This window comes from Amborella trichopoda, chromosome 11, assembly GCF_054954075.1.
Source record: "Amborella trichopoda isolate Santa Cruz 75 chromosome 11, AtrichopodaSantaCruz75HAP2 v2.0, whole genome shotgun sequence".
Taxonomy (NCBI): domain Eukaryota; kingdom Viridiplantae; phylum Streptophyta; class Magnoliopsida; order Amborellales; family Amborellaceae; genus Amborella; species Amborella trichopoda.
This window is the reverse complement of record NC_142346.1, coordinates 31807173-31833650: the sequence shown is the minus strand read 5'-3', so window position 1 is coordinate 31833650 and position 26478 is coordinate 31807173. Positions and strand designations below refer to the sequence as shown.

The 26478-nt window shown below is 37.0% G+C and overlaps 1 protein-coding gene across 1 annotated transcript; it reads left to right on the top strand.

Moving 5' to 3' along the window:
* Positions 1-499: 499 nt before the first annotated feature.
* Positions 500-25086, top strand: LOC18449085 (ubiquitin family protein). Its single transcript, XM_006859134.4, has 6 exons — positions 500-1019; positions 8639-8783; positions 23367-23481; positions 23635-23698; positions 24188-24353; positions 24555-25086. The coding sequence occupies exons 1-6, from the start codon at positions 736-738 to the stop codon at positions 24780-24782; spliced, it is 1002 nt and encodes a 333-aa protein (XP_006859196.1). The 5' UTR covers positions 500-735; the 3' UTR covers positions 24783-25086.
* Positions 25087-26478: the final 1392 nt, after the last annotated feature.

The following is a 26478-nucleotide window of genomic DNA, read 5'->3' as shown; positions in this document are numbered from 1 at the left end:
CTTCATTAATATCAACAAATTGAATAATAGAATATAAAAAAAATGTATTTTTTCCTTATTTGTTTGATTTTTTAAATTTTTTTTTATTGTTTTAATGTATATAAATATTAATATTTTTTAAAAAAATCTAAAATCTTAGATCAAATCGGCCGAATAAAGAATTGCTTGGTTTTTTTTATCAAAACATAGTAAGGCTCCGAAGCAAAGCATTGGTCGAAGCCCATCATGCGTGTGTATTGAAATTTCTCATGTGGCCATTGGATGCCAAAATTCCCTATCTAAGATTTCTGCCCGAAAAACGCAAGTGCCAGTACCACTCACCAGTACAGCATAGTACGCGCGCCATCTCTAAAATGAGTTTCCCGAAACGAAGTGCGTAGTACGTCCTAAGATTGAATCTCGGAAACATCTAATGGGTGACAAAGTATAGGGTTTTAATGTACAACTTAATCCTGCGGGACGACTACATATCCGCTGCCCCCATATATCAAAATTGTTGGAATCGGAGCTCTGGAGATCTTTGTTGGGAGCGTTGTCGTCGCAGAAGAAATAGCGCAGGCCCCTGGCTTCAAGGTGCTTCCCGCTCCTCCCAGAAAGCAAAGAGAAGAGGGAAAAGAGAGAGAGGGAAGAGAGAGAGAGGGTAGTATACAGAGAGAGGAGAGAGAGAGGGTAGTATACAGAGAGAGAAGAGAGAGAGGTTAGTATACAGAGAGAGAGAGGGTGTTATACGTGACAATGGCGTGCGATGGTGCGGCAGCTTTGTGTTCGGAGAGCAGCAGCAGCAGAGGGGATGAAGAGGTGACTCTGGCCGTCAAATGGAGCGGCCGCGACTACACAGTCAGAGTCTGTGCCGACGACTCGGTGGGCGAATTGAAGCGGCTCATATGCGAGGTTACGAACGTCCTTCCCAAGCGCCAGAAACTCCTCTATCCAAAGGCGCCTCCATCAAAGCTCTCTTCCGATTCCACTCTCCTCTCCGACCTCCAACTCAAGTCCTCTTTCAAGATGACCATGATCGGGTCCTTCTCTCTCTCTAGTTTCTCATTTTCTCTCTATCTTATTCTCTCTCTAATTTAGTGAAGTTTTGAGCTTAGAAGGTTCTCTCTCTATCTTATTCTCTCTCTAATTTAGTGAAGTTTTGAGCTTAGAAGAAGGCTACAGTTCGCTTATGTCTTTCTTCAGTGGGGCCTTTTATTTGGTAATGTTTATATGGCTCTATTGATGGAATGTTACCTACTTATGAATAGATTAATACTTGGATTGGAGTAATAAAATATCTGGGTTTGGTGTAAGAAATATCAAAATTGGACAATCTTATGCCATTGCACCCTTCAATTACATCCAAAGGACTTACAGAATAGGTTATATGGAGCTCTTATTTGAATCCATGTTTCTGGGGTATTCAACCCACATGCAGCTCCTTGAAAACTATATCGCCAGTGTAGTTGGTGATTTATGTACTGTAGATTGCTGTTTTTGAGCTATATGAGCTTTAATGAGTCAACAATAGATGATGGATATCAAGTTTATTGGGCTAAATTTGGTTGAATTCCAAATGTATGAGATATAGAGTAAGACTTCCTAGGCTTTTGAGGGGCTTGTGACCTACAATTTCTTCTCTACCATAATAAATACTAATGTTGATAAAGCTCTTGCTGATGTTAGAGTGAACTAACTATTTAATGCTTTATTTAAGTTTAGGTGTTCTTGCTATTTATTTTTGAGCCTGAATGGGCTTTTCATTTAGAAGAAATGTTATATGTAGTTATATTAAGATGCCCAGCACATGGTTGACAATTGTTGAAGCTTTATTGTATTGTTACTAAACCTTAGACCTCTATTTCACATATTATTTAATTGGTAATTAGCTCGTATTCCCAATTTCTACTTATGTTTGTCCACCTCATGAAGCTCTTTTATGGACTTAAAACAGGCTCCAAGGACCTTTTCGTGGCATCATGAGCATTTTGATGCAATTCTTTGTACTCAAGCTTTATGGATGTCAACGGAATGCATTTTTCTTATGATGCACTCTTTGAGGTGTAAAACCTAAAACCTATTCCCTAGGAGCTGTATTCCAAATCTTGAGACCTAAGTTCTTCTCTCTTCGGAAGGGAATACTTCTGTTGTCTCATTTATGAATTTACCCCATTTTCCAAAGCTGATTGACTTAGATCAGTGGAGAATAGGAGGTCTCAAGTGGCTATGGAAGAACAAAAGAGAGTGTGAAATCTAGTTAAGTTAAACTATAGAACTATGCTCCATATTGCTTGACACTTAATCTAGTTGAATATTATTCTCTCTCAGATTATTTTTTTAAGTCTACTCACTTGCGGAAGTGAATTGCACCAATCTAACTGCCATATATTTTGCTTCTAGTCAAGTCTTCCATGAGAGACAATGTAAACTAGAATTGATTGTCGCTTTGAGAGAGAAAAAGTGATGCCAATGGCGATACGTACTGCATATGTGATGTTTTAGGACCAAATAGCAGACAAATTTGTCGGAAACTTTAATATAGCATCCCTTAAATTGGAAACAACTTTGACAAGCGGCGCATGATTGACATAGATGCTTAATAATTCAACATCAAGAATATTATTGGCACATGACAATATCTATTTATCATGTAGCCTAGTGGATATTTTGTCATTTTGGAGGTTTCTTCTATACTGTATACTTGTGACAACATTAGACAACAAACAATTTATCATGAACTGAGAGGATATTCACATTGGTCCAATTGATGAAAAAATTGCACCTCTTCCTTTTAGGCAAAAATTATGCTACACACGCCATTATGCTTCTATGAAATTGTTGAGTTTCTTTTTTTTATTAATTGAGGGAATTGTTGAATGCATTGTATCTTTGTTTTTAACACTGTTTCAAAAATAGTGATCCGGGTCAGGGATCACAGGATTCATCTCTGAAAACTGTACTGGCTCTTGCGCTGAATGGGCTTTTTATCCTATTTACTAAAAAGTTAAAAGAGGACTATAGCTAACTCCTCTTGACCTTTTAGACAGCGTTTGAGGTTCAAATACTTGATGTGTTCCTTTTTAATATAAATATACTACATTATATAATATATATTTATCATCTATGTGTGTGTCTTTATATGTTCTATATATGTACATCTATATGCAAATGTCTGTGAGGTTTACATAAGGTGCCAACCTTAAACAATCTTAGGCGCAGACCCAAAATTATATTAAATTTTGTGTTTTTTTACTTTTTAAATATTTTCCCGTGGTCTAAGAAGGGTGAAGAGCTTCAACTTTCCCTTAACTCGTCCCAAGCCTGGGTAAAGGGGGTGGGTTGTGTTAGGTAGGCAGCCAACATAAATCTTTGCCAATGTTTTTCATGAATTCAAAATCTGTAATATCTGCTTGTGCTAGGGCATTCTCTGTAAGTGCTGCGCTGCACTGCACTAAAACTGGGGTATAGTTAGAAATGAGCAAGGGTTAGCTAGGGCGTTCCCCAAAAGCGATGCACCTCAGTGCTGTCTTGTTACAATGAAAAATAGGCAAGGGTATCCACGACATTATGGACTAGTGTGGGTAAAGAAGCTAGTCCAAGACAATAGGATTCGCCTAGCCACATGGAATGGAGGAATACTTACTGATAAGAGTATGAAGTTAGTGGATACAATAAACGAAGGAGAGTAAACATAGCTTGTCTACAGGAAACTAAGTGGAAAGGAGAAAAAGCGAAGGAAATAGATGGGTATAAACTTTGGTACATAGGAAAGGATAATAATAGACATGGATTAGGCATAATAGTATGCAAAGATTTAAAAGATAAAATAATTAATGTCAAGAGAGTGGGTGATAGGCTCTTATTAATTAAACTTATAATAGGAGAAATAATGTAATTAGTGTTTGTGCACCACAAGTAGGAGTGTAGGGCTAAAGGATAAAACTAAGAGACAATTTTGGGAGGACATGGATGGACTAGTCTAAGACATACTAAATGGAGAGATTATCTTTTAAGGATGGGATATAAATAGACATGTAGGTAAGGATTGTTAAGGATAGGAAGGGGTACATGGGGATATAGGTTTGGTGAAAAAATGAGATGGTGTGACTATTATGCATTTTCCTATGCTTACGACCTAGAAATAACAAAAACTTACTTTTAAAAGTGAGATGAACATTTAATAACCTATAACAGTATATCACATAAAAGCTAGATAGACTTCTTCCTAGTTAATAAGATAGATCGACTATCATGTAAAGACTGTAAGGTTATCCTAGGAGCGAGTTTGATCAACATAGGCTCGTGTTTATAGACGTTTGCATAAAAGACATGGAAGAGAAGGAGTGAAATTAATAGTTGTCCAAGAATTATGTGGTGGAATTCAAAAAATTTGAAAATAAATTTATTTAGGGATAAACCCTAGGAGAAAGTTTGATCAACATAGGCTTGTGGTTATAGACACATCTGCATAAAAGATGGAAGAGAAGGAGTGAAATTAATAGCTGTCCAAGAATTATGTGGTGGAATTTAAAAAATTAGAAAATAAATTTATTTAGAGATAAATTAGCTTTAGAAGGAAAATAAAATTTTTGAACATGAGGTCAATATAATGTGGAATGAGATGGCTGATTGTATTAAGAAAGTGGCAAAAGAAGTTTTGGTAGAATTTAGAGGGAAAGAAATTCCAATAAGAAAACTTGGTGGTGGAGTGATGAGGTTCAGAAGGTCATTAGTAAAAAACGATCATGTTATAAACTTGGCAATGCAAATAGAAATGATCAAAACTTAGAAGAATATAGAAATGCTAAAAAAACGCAAAACAAATAGTAAGAAAAGCTAAACTTAAAGCATATAATAATCAATACAGTAAATTGAGAATAGAAAAAGGTAAAAAAAATGCCTTCAAATCAGTAAAAATAAGATAGAAAGAGTGTAAGGATGTAGACCATATTAAATGCATTAAGAGTGAGGATCAAATGACCTTGGTGAATAATGAAGAGGTCATGGAAAGGTCAAAAGTTTATTTTAAAAAATTATTAAATTATGAAAACAATAGGAACATGATAGTAGAAGGAACCGTTAGCATAAATGAGGGCAGAAGTCATAGATACATTCATAGGATTAGATATCGAAAGTGAAAGAAGCTTTGAAGAGGATGAAGATATGAAAGGCTTTAGGACCAGATGGTAATCCGATAGAGGATTGGAAGTGCATGGAGGAGATTGGCATTAACTGGCTTACCAAGCTGTTCAACAAGGTGCTGAGAACAAAGAAAATGGCAGACGAGTGGAGGAAAAGTATTGTGGTACCTCTTTACAAGAACAAAGGAGACTTATAGAATTGTATGAACTATCGATGGATCAAACTTATGAATGAAACTATGGGAGAGAGTGATTGAGCAACGGCTAAGGCTTGAAAGGAGTGTATCATAAAACCAATTTATTTTACGCCAGAGTGGGCCATAACTGAGACGATTTTCTTACTTAGGCAACTGATTGAGAAGTTGAGGGCGAAAGAAAAAGACCTCCACATGGTATTTATTGATCTAGAGAAAGCTAATGATGGAGTAACTCGAGATTTGATTCGGTGGGTGTTGGAAAAGAACGGAGTCTTTAGACACCACATCTAGTTTGTGAGAGATATGTATGAGGGAGTGCTAACTAGTGTACGAACAATTAGTGAAGATACGAGTGAGTTTTCAGTGACAATATGTCTACACCAGCAGTCAGTGTTGAGCCCATACCTTTTTGTTGTAGTTATGGACGGCCTGACTAGGCACCTATAATATGAGGTACTGTGGTGCATGTTGTTCGCGGATGACATTATCTTGATTGATGAAACTTGAAACGACATCAACACAAAGTTAGAAGCTTGGAGGGATTCTTTAGAATCTAAAGGTTTTAAAATTATCCAGACTAAGAATATATGGAATGCAAGTTTAATAATAATAGTAGCAGAGATGAAAAGTAGTTAAGATTGACTGCCACGAAATACCAAAACGAGCTCACTTTCTATATCTTGGGTTGATAATCAAGGAAAATTGAGAAATTGAGGATGATGTTGCACATAGAATTAGAGCTGGGTAGGCAAAGTGCTGATGTGCAACTGGAGTTTATGTGATCGCCGCATACTGATGAAGCTGAAGGGTAATTCTATAAGACAACTGTGAGACTAGCTTTGCTTTATGGGCCGGAATGTTGGATGGTCAAGAAACAACATACCCATAGAATGAGTGTAGCTGAGATGAGGATGTTGAGATGAATGAGTGGCAAGATAAAAACAGATAAAATTGAAAATGAATACATTCGGGAGAATTTAGGTGTGGCACCAATAGGCGATAAGATGAGAGAAAGTAGACTTAGGTGAGCTGGTCATGTGTGGTGGAGATCCAGTGCAACACTTGTTGGGAGCTGCGAGTTAGTTCAAGTGGAAGGCTTAAAAAGGGTACGGGGTAGACCCAAAAGGACATGGTTGGAAGTAGTGAGAAAAAATATGGGGACTTATAGCGTCACCGACAGTGTGGCCCTTAATAGAGCAGAATAGTGGACCAGGATTTGTGTAGCGGATCCCAATTAGTTGGGAAAAGGCTCTGACGATGATGATTAAATATTTTCCTTATTCGTAGGTCCTGATCGGTCAGGGTCCACGACCCATGACAAGATTGATGGGTGGACGACGAACCCCAATGATTCCCTTTTCTTAAACATTGGTTTTTATGGTTGTAGATCGCAAATTCATAGTTTCCATGTTAATTGACACTTATGTTTACTATAAGATTTCTTAGTTTGGGTACATTCTTATGGAATTAATATTGCATGACTAGTTTCGATATAGTAAACTAGTTTCTCTACATGCCCTGGATATTTTTGGTTGAATTTTGAATATGGTTTTTTCTCTAATTATCAAATCAGTCCCAAAAGATGCATAATTCAGCACTTCGCCTATTTCATTAGGCCTAATTTTAAGAATCTCCTGGAATCACATGTCAGAAGTGTTAAAAATTTGTGTGAGGGGCAATTTCAAATTTTGCCCCATCAAAATGGAGATAATTTTTTTGTTCAAAACACCAATTTTGTCGACGAATATTGATGTATCAATGAGGTATTGGTGTTTTGAAACACCTATTACTCACATTAATATCTTGCTTTTAAATAATGGTAAAGTTTATGAGAGAGTTTGGTATTTTAAACATGGATGATTTAGTGGTAAGTTAAAAGGAGCCCTTGAAATATTGGTAAATTATGAGATCAATGTCTCATATTATTAACTTTTTGCAATAAATTAGTATTATACATCCCTGTCTATGTTATGAGGTCATGGATATGAAAATCTGCGATTGACTTGAATGCTGAAAATCTGAGTTAGCTACTTGTATTTTGCCTAGTCCAATATGACACATCCTAATGAGTCCATAAAATATATGTTCCTATTAAAAAATTAATTTGTGGAGTTTTAGTAATAAATTACTCAAGAATTTAGAACATGTGGGTCCAAATCCAAGAATCATACACGTGTGTCCAATTGCACGGTGTGCGTGTCTTACGAAAAGGTCATGTATATTATAAAAAAGATACACGCCTTACAAAATAAAACAGATACATGTCTTACAAAACGGGCATGTGTCTTGTTTGTCCAATCTGTACACATGTTAGATACACCATGTCTATGAATCCAAAAGATGAAACTTTTCGGACACCCATATTGGCATAGTTTTCTGGTGTCTGTTGCCTGTCTTTCATGTTGACCCACGTGTGTAGTTCATTGGCGCTCAGGTACTCCAAAAATGCACCCAACAAGTGTGCGTTGTTAAATACATAATAGTATCTTGCAAATAATGTTTTTAAGAAATCTGGTTCTGTTTTTTATGGAAGGACAGAATTGGAAATTGCCTCTCCAACAACTTCAAACCACGTGTGCATTGTGGGGGCTTGTAGAATTAGTGCAAAAGAAAAAGGCAAAGTGTCAAATTATGCATCACATGGAGGGTCCCATTGAGTTTGTATAGACCATCGATTTTGTTTAGTTGTTACACTGTTGAGCACCAGACCCCACCTTTTTAAATTTCCGAGGGATGCACACTACCCATGTTTTGGTATGTATGACTGTGTCGAGCACCAGGCCTGTGGGTGGCCTTTTTCATGACCATGTAAAGCTCAATCCTCTGTCAACTGTCCTCAAACGGGGAATTTTTTTTTTTTTATAATTATTATTTATTTATTTCTTTGGGGCAGGGGTGTTGGGTGGGGGGGGTTTGTGGGGGCTGTTAAGTTTCCTTTGTAAATCACCTACTTTGCATTCATTACATCCTAATTTTAAATTATAGAATACAATAGCCTTGTTGCTGGGAGCGGTATAGTTTGATGTGAACTCTTGTTCTTATGGGCTATTAATAAAATGTCGTCATGGAATATTACTTAGGTAATTTCTATGAAAAATTGTCTCTTAATGTATTTCTACTGGCTTACCATCCTGCTTCCCCTGTGAAATATAATCAACTCAATCTGGGACTAGAGATTCCTGTATTTTGTAATTGTAAACTAACTTCAACTTTTCATTTAGCTAGAACTTGTTTCTCTGGTCCGAGGTTTTATTTTGAAAGATATATACCAAGTTTTGTAGATCTCTTATGTCATGCACAAATCTGACATTGGTTTTTCAGCACTGTGGAAGATGATATTATTGTTGACCCAGTGGATGCTCCAGAGATTGTTGATGATTTTGAGCTTGGGCAAGATGATGTTACTGATATCAAGGATAAAGTGGTTAACATACAAAAATTGAATCGGCGTATCAATCAATACAAGGTCCATTTCCTTACTTGGATATATGTATTGCATTCATGTGTACAACTCTAAATGCTGTATCTATTTGTTGATAAAGGAAAAGAAAAAAGAAAACTGAATGGATCTAAAATTCTACTACTTTCCTTGTAGCTACTCGCTAGTTGACATTTTAATTTAGATTGTATTTGTTGAGTTGTAGGTGTTGATCAGATGAAAGATATATCGGTTGTATGATCTGTGGCTCTTTGTATGTGATTTCTTTTACAACAACTAGTAATTACTTCTCTAAGTAATAGCTTTTGCTGGAAGAAAGCACATATTCTTTAGATCTTTGCTTTAGATATCCATATTTGTAAATGCGTTTGTTCTTTACACCAATCTGCTTGTAGTTTTCTTTTCAAGATTACGAAAACTTGATAGGTCTACTTTGAAATAATAACTGAAAAGCACTTGCATCTTTATTGTGCTTAGTCTGTGGTGCTTGTGCATGAGTGGTGCAAACAACTGTGAGAAGGCTGACTCATCCTCAAAATGGTTGAATGCACGAGTGCCGCACGGTCAAGGTGCGGGGCTTTGCTAAGACCGTGACAAGTATTGGAGCTAGGCTTGTGGGAGCTTACTTTACTCGTGTGTGAAGTGGGGTGATTGACAACGAAAGAGGTCATGTCAACAAGAAAGAGGGGAAAAGGGACAAGTCCCAAGACCTTGGCTGCTATAGACAAACAGCTAGCACAGTTGGAGCTTGTCGTGGCTGATGGGAAAGACCAGTTTGGTGAGATTGGTAACAAAATAGAGGGCCTTGAGGTTGGTCTTGAGGAACTCAGGATGGGATGTTGGATGCCCCAAATGACATGACATACACAAACAATTTGAGAGGGAATCATTTGAGGGCAAGATGATAGCAATCTTGGTGAAGCTGCAGGATCAAGTTGATGAGATCAGGAGTGCCCTTGTCCTATGCAAGAGAGCGGTGAGCAACGGAAGCATTGTGGCCCCAAAGACCCTTAAGGTATTCACACCTGATCCTAAAACCTTTAGTGAGTCTAGGGATGCCTGGGAGTTATACAATTTCTTGTGGCAAATGGAGAGGGGCTTCGAGGCAATATCCTTGAGGGATGAAAAGGCCAAGGTACATGCTGCAACTATGTAGCTCAACTATGAAAACGCCACACTCTGGTGGCCTGGAAGGCATGCAGATATTGAACGGGGTAGCCGTATAATTGATGCTTGGGAGGATTTCAAGAAAGAAATCAAGGGGCAATTCTACCTCAAGAATGTGGAGTACTTGGACCATAAGAACCTAAAACTACTAAGGCATACTAGGTCAATTAAACACTATGTTTAAGGAATTCTCAACCCTTATGTTAGAGATTCCTGACATGGCCGAGAAGGACTTGTTCTTTAACTTATGGATGGCTTGCAACCATGGGCCGAACAAAACTCCAATGATGAGGCATACCCGATCTTGCATTGGCCATAACAGTAGCCGAGCCACTGGTGGAGTTTAGGAGATATGGCCAACGACCTTCAAAGAGTGACCAAGGCCACAGCAGGAGAGACCGGCAGAGGGCCTCCAACCCTAAAGAGGGGCTTAGAAAGCCCTCAGGTGGCATGAATGGCAAGGGTGATAAGAACAATTCAGACACGTCCAAGCCACAGAGTGTAAGATGCTTCATTTGCGATGGACCCCATTAGGCACGAGAGTGCTCTAAGAGGAAGGCCCACAATACCCTCGTGACAAAGCTAGATGTCCATGAGGATGGAGAGTTGGAGACATCACAGAGTCTTAAATGGGGTCACTGCAGTTCTTTAAGAGGATAAAGGCTAAGACAGAGAGACCCAAGGCCCCAAGTAAGTGTCTCACATATGTGGAGGTACAAATCAAAAGGGCCATAGAGGCCATGATTGACACTGATGCAACACAACTTTGTCTCTAAGGAAGAGGCTGGATCGGTTAGGCTTATGGTTTGCTAAGGAGATGGGTTGGGTTACGAAAGTTATCTCTGATGCCAAACTTATCAGTGCTGCTGCTTGTGGGGTGGATATCTGCATTGGGCGATGGCGTGGCAAGATAGACCTATGGCTATCCGTGGTGCCTGTGGATGACTACCAGGTGGTCCTAGGGATGGACTTCTTTAGTTCGGTGAAGGGTGCCCATGCCCTTTGCAAACTCAGTATGTATCATGGAGGAAAGGGGCTCCATGCATGGCAATTGTGCTGCAAGATGGCCCCTCTGGAATTGAAAGTATTAAGGAAGAGCCTTGGTCAGGTTGCAAAGGGTTGGCAAGAGGGGCCATGACTTGGACTAAGATGATTGGATTCGTAAGGTTGAAAGTGGGTTGCGTCTAGGCAGGTTCAAAGTCTCTGGGTTCGGCCTGTAAGTTAAGAGGCTTGACTTGGACTTGGCTTGGGTCCAATACATCTGAAACATCTTGAGCACAAACTCGGCATGTTCGACAACTTACTTTGGTCAGACTTAAGCTCAGTTATGACCTAATATCAGCTCAATCTATTTTCAAAATTCAAATAGCATGATGATACATATTATTGGGGGCAACTCCGATATACATACATGCAAACTAGCCACAAAGCTATAGAAATAATGCATAGAACCAAAAACCATCCATTGAAAGCAAATAACTAGAAATTCAAGGAGGCTCATCGACTTTAATGGAAGACCCTTCTGAACAAGAAGGAAATCATGGGCTAAATGCTACAATCCACTATGAAAATTAGAAGCTTACAACTTTCCGAATCTGATTTTATGCTTGGTCCAAAACACTCACTGATGTCTTTTTAACTTCCTTTTGTTGTTCTTTCACTAAAACCTTGTGAAAAAGACTTCACAAAATGGATCTCGTTTGTTCTTTCTTTTATCTATATTAAGTATGTAAGAAACAAAGTAGAGAAATATGGGAAGATGGAAAGAGAAGTCTAGAGAGAGACAGAGAATAAGAGAGAAGAGTTAGACAGATAACATGTGAGGGAGAAGAAGTGAAGGAAGAAGTGAGGGGGGCTGTCATGTTAGAGTTAGATGACCACACACCCCTTCCGTTCTTGTTTGTCATAAGAATGAATTACAAAAATGTCCTTAAGTATTGTAAGGACAAGAATACCCTGTAGACACACAGAAAAGGACTAAACTAAATATATAAACATATATTGTTTAACTTCGCCCCAGGCTAGCATAAATGTCATCCATGCCTAGCTTGGAACAAATCATTTTGAATCTGATTAAAACCAAGAGTTTTGGTGAATATATTTACTAATTGATCCTTTGACTTCACATATGGAGTAGATATCTGCTTAGTAGTGACCTTTTTCTCGAATAAAATGACAATTCACTTCAGTATGCTTTGTTCTCTCATGGAACACAAGGTTACTGGCTATATAATTGGTAGTTTAATTATTGAAAAACATCTTCATCAATTCACTAATTGTGAATCCCATCTGTTGTATCAAGGTCTTCAGCCACATTAACTTACACGTAGTGTGAGCTATTGCTCTATGTTCTACCTTTGCACTAGACCTAGTTACACTATTTTGTTTCTTTCTTTTCCATGTCATCCAGTTTCCTCCAACAAAAGTACAATACTTTGTGGTAGATCTTCTATCTGATGGAGATCTTATCTAATCAGCATCAGAATAACCCTTAATGCTGAATGACCATTTGGCCTGGAGATAAGCCCTCACCTAGTGGTATCTTAAATTCGATGCAGAACCTTCTAGTTTGGTGTCCCAGGAGAATTCATGAACTGACTCACTACCTCGTTGCAAAGGCTATATCTAGCTGATTAATTGTCAGGTAGACAGGCTTGGTTGCAAATCTTTTGGATCTGCCTGGAACTTCAAACTACTCTCTCTGATCTGTTAATGATTGATTACTTAGATCTATAGGCATATCCACCGGTGTAGCTGCTAGTATCCCTAATTTTGACAAAAATCTATTACATACTTTCTTTGAGATGAACTGATACCATACTTAGACCTAGCTACTACAATTCCAAGAAAATATCGTAGCTGGCTGAATTCCTTTGTCTACTAATATCACAATGTTTTCTTGGCTATCTATGTATCCCCAATCTCTCTTCCAATCTCATCGGTTGCTTGTGGACGTGCTTTTACGTTCCTTTTGCTGGAAAACACCCCTCATGCAAGTGTTACCACATAGAGTACAAAAGACACAATTTCAATCCTTAGGGTTCTTGAGTTTAGCATATTTCCATGCTGGATTCTTGTTACTTGAAGATGTTGAAGGCATTGACCCCTTCCCCACCTGGCCCCCCGCCTGGCCTCCCCCCCCCAGAAAAAAAGGAAAAGATAAGAATTAGGAAATGAAAAATTTAGTAAACAACATAAAGAAATTTTGATGTGGGTGATGCGATTGCACATGACAACACGTCACTTTTTTTGGCATATGCCGGTTTGCAGTGATGTGCTCTAGGCTGCATAATGCATTATGTGGCTGAATAATGCATTATGCGGTCGGTAACATTTTAAAAGCAATGATTCCTACCTTGTTGGAATCGAGGTCTCATCAACTTGGATTGAGATTTTTGACTTACAGGAATTGCGACCGAAATACTTCAAACCACACCAGAAATTATCATGAAAATAGTTCCATAAGGAAAAAGATTTAAGGTTTTAAATTATCAATAAGTTAGAATTCATTAGTATTGGATCCATATATCGCGTATGTTTATCAAGCTCCCCTATTATTGGAATCGATGTCTTTGATAGTCCTCCCCTAACATTAGAGTCGAAGTATTGAGTACCCTTTATTACAGTTCTCCATAAGTATTGGAAACAAGGTCGAGTACCCTTTAACTTAGTACTTTCCTAGAGTTTTTAGATTGACTAAAGAAAATAAAATTACTTTATTTATTAATAATGTATTTCTTAAAAAATAAGACATTTATTACGAATTCTCAAAATTTAAGAATGATGTAAACTAGAGTTTGTCAACACCCATAATGTTTTTAGATACCCATAATGTATTTATAATTAATAAATTTTAGATAACAATAATTTTGAAATAATGTTTAAAATATTTCAAGCATTCCATAAATTTTTGGCAATCATTTTGATGTTGTGGTTCTAGATTCCAAATATCTCTAATTGCTATTCTCAAAGGTTGGAAGCGAGGTCTCATATTGGTTGAATCACAGTCTTGTGCACCGATGAATCACAAATTTAGTCAGGTAGAAGTTAGATTCCAAAGACATCGGAACCAATTTTCGAAAATTCAGCCGCCCGACCGCCTAGGCGAAAAAAATTTAAAAACGCCTAGGCACAGTCTAGGTAGGGTCATTATGCATCCTGTCTCTAGGTGCCCGGCTAGGCGGTCGAGGCACTGCCCCGTGACAACTTGCGGGGGGGGCGAACGGGCGGAAAAAAACCCTTGATGAGGGTAAAAAAATGTAATTTCCCACCTAAAAATGGGGGAAAAGGGTTTTACGGGGTATTTTAAACCCCCAATAGAAAATCCGTGGTCTTTAGGGTGAGAAAAGCCCCCCAAAAACCACTCGTTTGTCATTTATCGACAGATAGATAAATTTTTTATTGTTGTTGGTTTCTTCCCAAAACGAAGGCAATAGTTCGTGGGTGGATTTGAAGCTTCTAGTAGTTGATTTTGAGGACTTTTGGCAACCCAATAGATGAGGTTTGCACCGACATCGATTTAATTTTGATATTTTTAAAGAATTAACATATTTGAAAAGGGTTTTGATTTTATCTTGCTACAACATATTATGTTATGAATCATGTGTTTTTTCTTTTAGTTTTTTTTTTCCTTTGCGATATATTTACATGTTTGCAGTTAAAAGATTGATTTTTTTGGTGATTAATTAAATATTTCTCACTTGGACAATGAAGTTGAGCATATATCGTATTCTTTTATGACTAGGTGATTCCTTTTCTGTACAATGTGTCTTATTTTGATATTCTATTTTTTTGTTTTAGTTTATTAGATAAATAATTGATTATATGATATCTTAATGGATTAACTCTTATGTGAAAGTGAATCTAAGGTCTTAAATTGTCTTATATATTCAGTTATTCATTTATGTCTTATTGTAAAGCATTGTTCAAAAAAGCGGACTGCCCAGCGCCTAGGCGGTCCAGAAGGCCTAGGTGCATCGCCCAAGCCTAGGCGGCCAAACTGGGCAGTGGTCCCTCGGCTGCTGCCTAGGTGGTACGGATCCCGCCTAGGTGGCCGCCCAGCGCCCAGCCTAGAGGCAGAAAAGCAATTTTTTTTTTTCGTTTTTTTCAAGATATAAAGTTTAGAAAGATGGGTTTTAGGTTCATTTGAAACCTAAACCCCCAAGAAACCCTTTTAGAGAGAAAGAAACCTCCAAAAAACTACATTTCATTGGATCGAATCATCGAAGTGTTGCTCAATGTTTGGAGTTCGAGCAACCAAAGTAAGTGCAACTTTTAGATTGCTTGTTTTATTTTGAGATATCTTCTTTAGGAGTTAGTCGGAGTGAAGATCCGGGTTGGAAATATGGATACAACCCGAATCCAAATGACAAAAATTGTGTTCGATGCAATTTTTGTGAAAAGGATACGAAATGAGGCATAAACTGGTTTAAGAAACATCTTGCTGGTATTAAGGGCGATGTTACCCCTTGTAAAAATGTTCTTGAAGCTATCAGAGAGGAGATCAAGCAATTTTAAGTTATGTAAAACGAAAACAAGAACAAAGTCCTTGTCATAGATCTATTTTTGCTACTATTAGAAAAAGTGATCCGCGTTGGAAGTATGGGTACAACCCAAAACCAAATAATAAAAATTGTATAAGGTGTAATTTTTGTGGAAAAAATACCACTGGGGTATTAGCCGATTCAAAAAACACCTTGCTGGTATTAGAGGTAATGTTGCTTTTTGTACAAAAGTTCCTAAAGCAGTTCGAGATGAGATTAGACATCTTCTGAATTTTGAAGAACCAGAAAATGATGAAAATAAGCCTTGTTCTATGGAAGTATCTTCTTCAGGTTCTAGACGGATTGGTGATCCGGGTTGGAAGTATGGTTAATCCAAGTGATAAAAATTGTATTAAATGTAATTATTGTGGAAAGGATACTAATGGGAGCATTTTCCGGTTTAAAAAACACTTTGCTGGTATTAAAGGGGATGTTGCCTCTTGTAAAAATATTCCTGAGGCTACCAAGGAGGAAATTATACAATATTTGAGTTCAACGAAGCACAAAGAAAATGGTAGAGCAGCCAAGACTCCTAAGGCCTCATCTGTACAGACTAGTAAGAGGAAGGTAGAAGAAGAGGAGGAAGAGACAGATTCAGAAGAAACAGAGGAGGACAAGCGTTATATTAAAGAGGCCAATGACTCTGATGATGATGGCCTCGACTCTGATGCATATGATGAGGTTTGCCCTATTGATATTCCTTCTGATGATGATGATGACGATGATGATGACGACGACAACTGAAGACTCTTGTCTCTTGGTGCCGAGTGTTGAGTGTTGAGTTTGTTGACTGTTGTGTTGAGTCATGAGTATGGACTTTTGTTATACTGTATATTTTCTAAATTTCTGTTGTGTTGAGTGGTGACTTTTATAATTTTTTTTATACTGTATATTTTCTAAATTTCTGTTGTGTTGAGTGTTGACTTTTATATCCTACCCACACTTGTATGGTTTTACAGTTTACTGTTTTAACAATATGGATTATCAAAATTCTCTTCTCAACGTCTATCTTTTTTTTTTTCAACTTGGAATATGGGAGTGGTAATAATTTGGTATGGTTTTTACTTTTTTTCAAATTTCAACTGGCAACCGCCCAGGTTTTGGGTGCCCCGCCTAGGTGGACGCCTAGGCACTGGGGGGCTTGGACCCCCCAGGCCGCCTAGGACCCACCTAGTGCTTTTTGATACACTGTTGTAAAGTAATAGTTAGTGACTTTTTAATCTCATCCGTAAATATGTTATGTGATTGTATTTATTGTAGTACTGTATTGTTGTACTATTATGTTTTCGTCTATTTCATGATCTTTCATGATCACGAGGAGTTTGGGGCTCTAAAATTGCCCTAAAAACTCCCTAAGGTAAACCATGCCCAAAAAACTCCCATGTTTTTTATGTTTGGGGTGGGGGGGCAAGGGGGGGTGGGTTTGATTTTGGTGAGGGCACCCTGTCTCTGACCGCCTGCCTACCGCCTAGGTGGCACCCAAACCGCCTAGGCGCCCGAATCAAATCTATTTGAACATTGATCATAACAAGATTCAAAAAATGGGGAACAATGATTCCCAACGTTTAGGATTGGGATCCTTGGGGCTTCCTTCACGGAAACATGGAATCGCAATTCTGGCACAATTCCGAACTGAAATCTCTACCTAGTGTGGACAATTCCAGTAATTATAATCCAAAATTTAGGCCAGATAACAACTTTGCAACTTGAAATTCTTCTCGTTGCTTTTTCATTAACTCGACATTATTTTACAAAGGCTGATACATATTTAACTCTTCCCATATACCCTAGAGAGAGTTGTAATACTCCTAAGACTTTTGTTACCCTGTCATAACAAACATTTTCTCATAAAGTTGATAAACTCTGGTGATATTTTTTTCAAAAGATTATATCTTATGTGCAGCCTCCCAATCTCGTTTGGCTGTGTGAAAAAACATTATAGTAGCACTCATTTGGGGTTCCATACTATTTCATATCCAAGTCATGATTTGCTTGTTCTCCATATTTGATTTATTTGGCCCATCTTTCAGTCAATGATTTAATCTTAGCCTTGGCACCAAAAGACATCTCACAAACTGAGCCCATAAGAGATAATAAGACGCATTTAACTTCACTGCAGTGATGGGCATTCAAAAATTGTCACTAATGCTGGAAATTCCAGGCTTACTTTCACTAACCATGAGGGAAGATGGACACTGGGAAAGGGAAATGGACAATACTAGAGCAGGTCATTCAATCTAGCCTTACAAATCACAAAAGATAGCACTCAGAGTAGGTAGAAGAATAAATAATTACCATTTAGATGTATGCGACATAGATCACCACACTTGAACCATTGCACGAACTTCCACAGGCTTCCTATCACACCAGCCACACATTTGACAGATTTCAGGTACCATTCCTTGTGACTTTTCAACATTAAGAGGCGAAATATTAAAACATTGCTCTTCAAAGCAAGCGTAGACGACCATAATGGTTCCTTTCCAAATGGAGGGAAAACCCTAGGTGCTAAGTGGAAATCAGCGCAGGGCAGGATTAGGGTTTTCCTTTCTCTTTCAATTAGGAGGATTGGAAGAAGGGAGTAGAGAATAAATCATATCCGATGATCCGGAAGCCTTGCTCATTGCTGGCAGGTTAGGGTTTTCCTCTCTTTCAATTTGGAGGATTGGAAGACGGTAGGGAATAAATCATTTTGGAGGATCTGGTAGCCTTGCTCCTTGCTACCATGTTAAGAATGTCTAACCAAAGAAAAATTAGAGAATAATGAGAAGAGAGAAAGTCCAAATAGAGACAAAGAGATTTAGAGAGTGAAGACTTAGAGAGATATTGTGAAAGGAGGAGAAGAAGAAGAAGTAAAGGAAGAAGGAGGGCTGTTGTTGGGGTAAAATGACCCACACACCCTCTCATTTCTCTTGAGTTTCATATTTGTGTTTCATTTAGCATTGGACCCACGGGACCACTATCCCACTCATGTCCTTAGCTGATTCCATTTATTTTTGGACACACTGTACCACTCTCTGTGATCTCCTTTATTGATGTCAAATTGTTTTTGGATCCACTGTATCATTATCTCTCGTGTCCTTTCCTGAGTTGAGTTACCCACAGGAACCCTTTCCCTAAAATCCCTTGTTCAAACAACCGTTTGCCTGCCACCTATTGGATAACTGTGGCATCATAGAGTACATGGTTCACGTCCCTCCTAGCTTTCTAAATTTAAAATGTAATTTGAATATATCCCCCACAACATCCTGCGTAGATGCTCACCTAGGTGGGTGCCCAGGTACATGCCCATCTATGGTGCCCGCCTAGGTCCCTGCAGTTCGTCTAGCTGCCTGGACTGCCCAGATTGCTTTGCGGCATAATGTTTTGTTTTTACTGCCCAAAGTTCAAAGCTGTAAAAACCGTAAGGATTCATATTCCCCATTGCATCTCTTTCTCTCCTTCACAATCCTGAACTTTCTCAAAATTATTAGAGAAGATATTCATTTTCTATTTATGGGGAATCTTGATAAGAGAGGAATATTACTCTAATAAGGCTAAATACGTCAAAGAAGGTGGGTGATAATGAATCCAACTGGTCTCAACAAGAGTGATATTCCCTAAAAGTAAGGATATTCCCAACTTCACAATATGAAAGATGTAGCTATAAGTGAAGATATGCACTCCATGAAATCCTATTTGATTTACATATTTACTTTTGCAAGAAGAGAAATGTCCTTTTCTTTACTTTTGCGAAGTAACAAGATCAATGTAATGGCTATCCAAGTTGTGGAGGTGTGTTGCGCTTTCCATGGAATACACATAATTTCATCATTGTTACGAAAAACAGGTAGGGAAATGTTGTGGATTAAGAGCATTGTTCAAGACTTGGGGTTAAAATGTGAGAACTATGTGGTCAATTGTGAGTAATATTCACTTATCAAACAGCCCAATATACCATTCCAAGTTGATCCATGTACAAGTTTGATGTCATTGGGTTTGAGATGTTTTAGTTTAGAAGATCTATTGTTGTATCTAGAGAAGGTCCATGATGATATCAGTAAATATAACGATAATGCCTCTACTAAAGAACAAATACAAGCTCTATGATCACTCGGCGTAGATGGTTAATACCTATCTTACAATGACATTGGTATGAGTGTCAGCGTCTGATGCGGGTACAGGCTCAGATTCCTCATGCCATGAAAGCGGAGTTGGTGATGTGGCAATATTGTGAAAAGAGGACCAAATGCAAAAATGTTTTCTTTAATACATTTCATTATGAGTGGGATAATGAATCCATACATATTAAATGGCTTTTTTGTCTTCTCAAAATAAAAACAATGAAGTCAAAGTAAACAATGGTTAATAGACAAGAAGAACGTGTATGTACGTGTCCGATTACGGGGCTGTACATAAGAGTCCGTGCAACATAGGTTACTACTTGAGCATTAAGTAATTTGTTTTCTAGTGTATCTGGAGGGAGATATTTTTGGGAACTTCCATCTAAATAACTTTTCCTTTAGAAGTTTGATATGCTAATTCTTGTTGGAATGTTGCCTAAAAGGGTTAGGTTTTGAATCACATGCATTATTTAATGTAGTTAACCTTGTCAGTATAGGAATATTCTTATAACAGGATTCCTACTTCTACTTCCATGTTCAGGAAAATTTCGGATTAACAAAGAGAGAAAGGGAAGCAACTAGGGATTAGTTGATTACTCATGATTCCTTAGTAGTGCTTTTGGATGATTGATATTTTTGGTCTTCGGTTTTAGGAGTTTTGGTTTTTGCATTAGTATTTCCTTATGGGTTATGAGATAAAAGAGAAAGCCATGGATTGCTTTTGTACCTTGTCTTTTCTTAAATCTTGAATTGTGGATTACAAGAGAGAGATCCCTTTCGTGATAAATGTTTCTTTAGGATTTAGGGAAGTCTAAGGGACCTGTTTGGATACATGTATATTTATTAAGGGGAAATAGATTGCGAGGAAATACACCATTTCCAGTGTTTGGGTGCTCACATGGTGAGCACGAAAAAAACACTACCCAAAATTTCCTAAAAAATCGTGAAATCTATTACCCACCCCAATAGGTAAAAAATATATTACGGGGGTTGTCGGGTAATGTGAAATCACGGACCCGCTAGAAAACATGAAACGCGTCTAATGAATTTCGATTCCGCCTTTGTCTCTCTCACTCAAAAGACTCTAGTTAATGTGCATTTCACGTGGCCATCGAAAGACTCTCTCTCTCTCACATGTTGCCATCAAATGACTCGGTCTCTCTATCATGTATCTAAGACTTCTCATACTATATTTCTCACGTGCCCATTACATAAATGTTCTATAGTCTCTCTAACAGCGTGTTGCCATAAAAAAAACGCACTCTCAATCGAACGTCATTTGGCCATCAAAAGACTTTCTCTCTCTCTCTAGATCAGAGAACGAGCAAAGGTGGGCTAAAACATCCATCATTATTTTTTTTTTTGGAGAATTTGTCTGAATATATTAAGTATAAAATGGTATACAAATTGCCATGCCATTAGTTGGATAAAAATGCCGATATGCTATGTCCAAATTTGTACATGAAAATAGAGAATAACAGGTGCAATTAAAATTGTCTTTCTTCACTCTTGTAATTTAGGCCATCAATGGTTGATTCGTCTGGTGATCAAAGGCATTAAAAGGAAAAGAAAATAGAATTGAGATTTGAATGCTATAGTTGTGATGATGACTATATTCTTTCTTTGGAAAATAGTGACACCATTTACCTATTAATGAAATAATTATAGGGAGAAGGATAAAATTAATCCATGTGGACAGTATCTTCAAATATTAGAAAAAAAAAAGTAGTTTTAGTTAGTATTTTTTGCTAAAAAGGAAAAAAGTAAACTATAAAAAAAACACATCACTATAGATAAAATTAATGCAGTATTTCCTAGTCTTTTTTTTTTTTGATAATGTTGACTGTATATTAATAGAGTAAAAGTACATCAGAAAAATTACATAGGTGGGCTTTCCCCGAGATGGGGATCGCAATAATGGAACACCGGGAAAATAAGAACACTACAATTTATCAGGGAGTCAGGGGTGGGGGTGGTTGCTAAGGGGAATCTGGGGTTCCAGGGAGGCGATTTAACCTAGTTCCCTCCCTGGCTAAGGCATCTGCCTCGCCGTTGGCTTCTCAAAGGATATGTCTCCAGGTAACATGGGTGTTGCCACAGAGATGGGCTATTTCAGCAAAGATATTGGCAAGTCTCCAAGGGCAAGGGGAAGAGCCGGAGGCCCAGGCCATGGTATTGCTGGAGTCCCCTTTGATCATCACATTGGAGTGCCATTGAGGCTGTAGTCTGCGAAGACCACATTTCCCAGTCAAAATGTCGGTAATATATTTCCCAAATTTCTTCCAGACATAGCCAAACAATAGCAATGTATTCCCCAGGTTGCATCTAAATACTACCCAAATAGTAACAATCCATTTTTAGGTAATGTATTACGCCAGTAATATATTTCACAGACAATATATTTCCATGTATCAAAACAACCCCTAAAGGTTATTAGAGAGAACTTAGTACTAGTTCCAACATTGGTTGGGAATTTTTATTTGCAAAGCAGTTCTTGGATTTGCTCTATATTTTTTCTCTAGTTTAAAGGGTCTTCTGTGTAATCTCTGCAATTTTTGTTGCTTTCTCTCATTAGATGGTTTATGGTTGTTTTCATTATTCTCTATTCTCTAGTTTTATGGTTAGTTTTCATTCATACGGAAGGCTTTCTTCCGAACAAGTTTTATAAGAGGGACATTGGCTTGTTTTAATAACTGTGTGATGGAAATGGAACCTATTATTAGCAGAATGATTTGTCTCAATTGAGCAATTGGACAATTTGGAAGTCTGGTATAAAAGGTCTTTTGCATTGTAAGATGTTCATTGAAAGAAAAATCCAGAAACCAAAGGACATGTCATTATAATGAATGGAATAAGTTAGACACAAAGGCCCTTGCTAATATTTTGCAAGGGATGGTGCAGTATTCCACCTTGTGATTCATGAGATCACTGCACAATCGATATCGAAGACGTTCTGTGCCTGTATGGAATGGAGGTGGCTAAGAGAAAAGCATTTACTGTTAGCGATCCTGAATCGTCATGGTTATGAGAAAGTTGAATTCATAAAAGATGATCACTACCTGGCATGGTGAGACACAGAGAAATGGAAAGTGCATGTGAGACTCGAAAGGATGAAAAACTGATGAAGGTATGGAAATTGATACTGCTAATATAGTCAGTGATATTGATAAGGTTGTAGCTAGTGAAGGTAATTATCTTATTATTGACATCTATTACTACAATGGGTGGATCAATGACTCAGAAGCCCCTTATTGTAAGACCCTATTAAAAAATTGTTTGTAACATACATATCGATAAACTTCATGATGGTTGACATGGTTAACAAAAATATGTCACATGTCGTGGGGGTGGGAAATGTATGAATTGAAGGTAAACTTGGAGCTAAACTAGTAAACAAATGATGTATGGTGTGTTCCTTATCTTCAGGTAAATTTAATATATACAGAAGAAGGATGTGTGACAGGTTACTGTGTCATCTTTGATAAGTTGGAAGCTCATCAAAGACTTTCTTTGGTAGTGGCTAAAAATCATTAAATCTGGTGCAATTTTACACCTTGAAGGATAAACTGAACCATAAAAACATTGGAAGTAACACTAGAAGTTCTGTCGCCGGATTTATGGCATTTACATCTGTAAGGTGTGCAACTTAATCATGTACTTATGACAATGAAATTTATCCAAGTTAAGCCTGCTAGACTTTTTTTTTTTTTTTGGGCTACTATTTGTGAGCTTTGTAGCTTTACTGTAGAAAGAGTATTTCTTTGTTGTTGAGCCTGATGGTTATGCTCATAAAACAGGTCGAACTCCTTAATCCATGTCGGAGTGGAAAGAAACTGCTTGTTTTGGACATTGACTATACCCTCTTTGATCACCGTTCAACAGCTGAGAACCCCATAGAGCTTATGCGGCCATGTGAGTAAACTAATGCCTGTTTTCTTACGTTCCTTTCTCCATAATGCAACACTTAATCACTGGTTTCAGAGAAATCTAATACCTGTTTTCGTTTGTTCCTTTCTCCATTCATGCAACATTTAATCATGCCGGTTTCCTTTTCACTTTGTGCAGATCTTCATGAGTTCTTATCTGCTGCTTATGCTGAGTATGATATAATCATATGGTCTGCAACCAGGTGTTTCTCTGGTCCCGATTTCTTTAAACAGGACCTGAGCAATAGGCTAGTGCTTTAGGAAATTTTATGTAATCCAATGGAGTATAGTTTCAGGGAGGTGCCCCTAGGCTTTGGCTTAGTGGTAGAGATCCCAGTTTGGGTGAGGGAGGTTAAGGCTTTGGACCCTTTTAGTTTGTCCCAGAATTATTAAACGAGCTGATCTACCCTTTCTTTGAATACTGAACGAGGGATCCACCTTTTGTTCCCATTGACTAATTGTTGGAAATCAACAGTACTACTGTTAATCTCTCAGTGGGAATGTACGTTGGATACCATTTGAAGTGACCTACCCCATTAGATTAGAGTACATGTCTAGACTAGTTTTGGAATTGCTTCTGGTTTCTTATATTTATTGCATTTTTTAGTATAATTATAATTAGGTGACATGGATTGTCTACTGAAAAACCTCAGAAACCCAAGAGTTAATTCTCCCTAGATTTTGGTTTTCAGTATGAAGTGGGTCGAACTGAAGATGGGACAGCTTGGGGTTCTCAACAATCCGAATTACAAAATCACAGCTCTTCTTGATCACTTGGCTATGATTACTGTACAGTCGGATTCTCGTGGCATCTTTGACTGCAAACCCCTTGGTCTAATCTGGGCTCATTTTCCTGAGGTACAATAGTAAAACACACTTGATATATTCGAGTTTCATAGTATTTTTTTAATTGATTGGTAAGCATGGAATATGAACTTACCATAAAGGGTAAAATAATAATATCTTAACCACTTGGAATGACTGAGTAAGAGAATAAGCATTTAACCCCAACACTACTTGCAATAATTCAAGTAATATGGTTTGTCTTCTTTGTGGCAGTATTACAATTCCAAAAATACCATCATGTTTGATGACCTTAAGAGGAACTTTGTGATGAATCCACAGAATGGTCTAGTTATAAGGCCATTTAGAAAGGCCCACATTAACCGTGGTACGGATCGAGAACTAGTGAAGCTTACACATTATTTACTAGCCATAGCTGAGTTGGAGGACTTGAGCAAACTAGACCATCGCAAATGGGAGGCCTTTACAGAGAGGAACATTTGACACTCAGAGTGGGGAGCCCTTGAGATCTGAATGAAAGACTCAAGCATGATGGTCTTCAAAGGTTGGATCAGTAGTTCAAATCCTTGGATGTACCATATCCAAGACCGCATTGAATATGTGCTGCTTTATTCAGGGATGTATAGCAATTTCACCATCATTGCTACTGGTGCAGCTCTAGGATTTTCATGTCATCTGCTATTATGTACTAAAATATGAAGAATTTTTTAAAATATGTAATTGGTCTTTGGGTTATCTGTTCATGTCGACCTTTGATATTTTTTAAAATATTGGTTCTAACATTAAATTTCGCCAAGGTGTTCGGCATCATGCCTTGGAACTTTACTGGGTATGATGAAACAGCTTGGTATTGTAAGGAAACTGCAATTGTCCATTTATGCATTAGTGTGGAAGTTTTGAGAGGTATGTAGTTAGGTTTAAGCGAGGTGTCAAAAATGGATTGGTGCCTTGGATCGGGCATCTAAAAACCTATCCTGAAAGGTGAATCGGCGTTTCGGATCGGGAATCACCCAAATCGGTTGGATTCGGCCTTTAAAAAAATTCAAAAAATTGATTACAAGTCATTATAGATGTCGTTTTTTAAGAATCCAATAAGAAATGAGGGTATTACATTAATAATTTTTATTTTTTGCATCAATATATAATATTGAGATGTTCTTTCACTGTATGAAGATTTTCATCAAATATTTATTAAAACCTAACTAAATACAATATTATTCATTGAAATTATAATTATTGGTTTGTATTTTATTATTTTATCATTATTTTATTATACAAATAAAAATAAATTTGAAATTTGTCTTATAATATCATCTAATTTAAAAATTTAATTTACAACTATAACAAAAAATAATACATTGCATAATTTATAATGTAAATAAATTAATAAATAAAATATAAGATTTGATTATCATTGTAATAAGTATACTTATTAATTATAATATTATAATAAACATGATTCAAAAAACAAGGGTATGACCCCCACAAATAAATAAATTTAATTATAATAATTAATGTTGATAGAAATATAGAACTTAGTAACATAAATTTGCAATCATATTTTAATAAAATTAAAAAAATAAATAAATAAATTCATAATTACAAAGTGGGATAATTGATAAAGCAACTGGAAATAAATCTATAGTAGTATGAGTTAGTGTTATTTTTCTCTCTTAAAATATCTCTTAAACTATTATTTTTTTAAATGTTCAATAAACCAGTACTAGTATTATTTTTTATTTTTTTAATATCCTATGAGATCGTACTAATTTTTTTTAATCTCAATTAGCTAATAGTATTAGTCTTTTTTATTTTTTGGATAAGTAAATTTAAGTTTTTTTTGTGAAGGATAGGGGTGGTGGGTCCTATCAACCAATTATTATTTTTTAATAAGTTTCTTTATCGTCTTTCTTAAATTTTTTTTTTCAAAAAATCACTATAAATCTCTAAAAATAGTGCTCTTTTAGTTTCGAAAAGACATTAGGAGTGATTATGTACTTGCATTATTTTGAAAAATAGGTGCATATTGATATGTTGTTTTACTGTCTGGATGTCTGTATAATTATTAATTGTAATATAGTATTATAATATTATATCAAAACAATTTAAAAATATTAAAAAACACTTTCACATTATAAGATTAAAAAAATTAATTTTCCGCATAAATTAGTATCACATC

Excerpts from the sequence above, each read along its gene's own strand:
- LOC18449085 (XM_006859134.4), top strand. The coding sequence starts at position 736 with ATGGCGTGCGATGGTGCGGCAGCTTTGTGTTCGGAGAGCAGCAGCAGC. Across the intron at positions 1,020-8,638 it reads TTCAAGATGACCATGATCGG|CACTGTGGAAGATGATATTA; the intron begins GTCCTTCTCTCT and ends TTGGTTTTTCAG. Across the intron at positions 24,354-24,554 it reads TCTGGGCTCATTTTCCTGAG|TATTACAATTCCAAAAATAC; the intron begins GTACAATAGTAA and ends TCTTTGTGGCAG.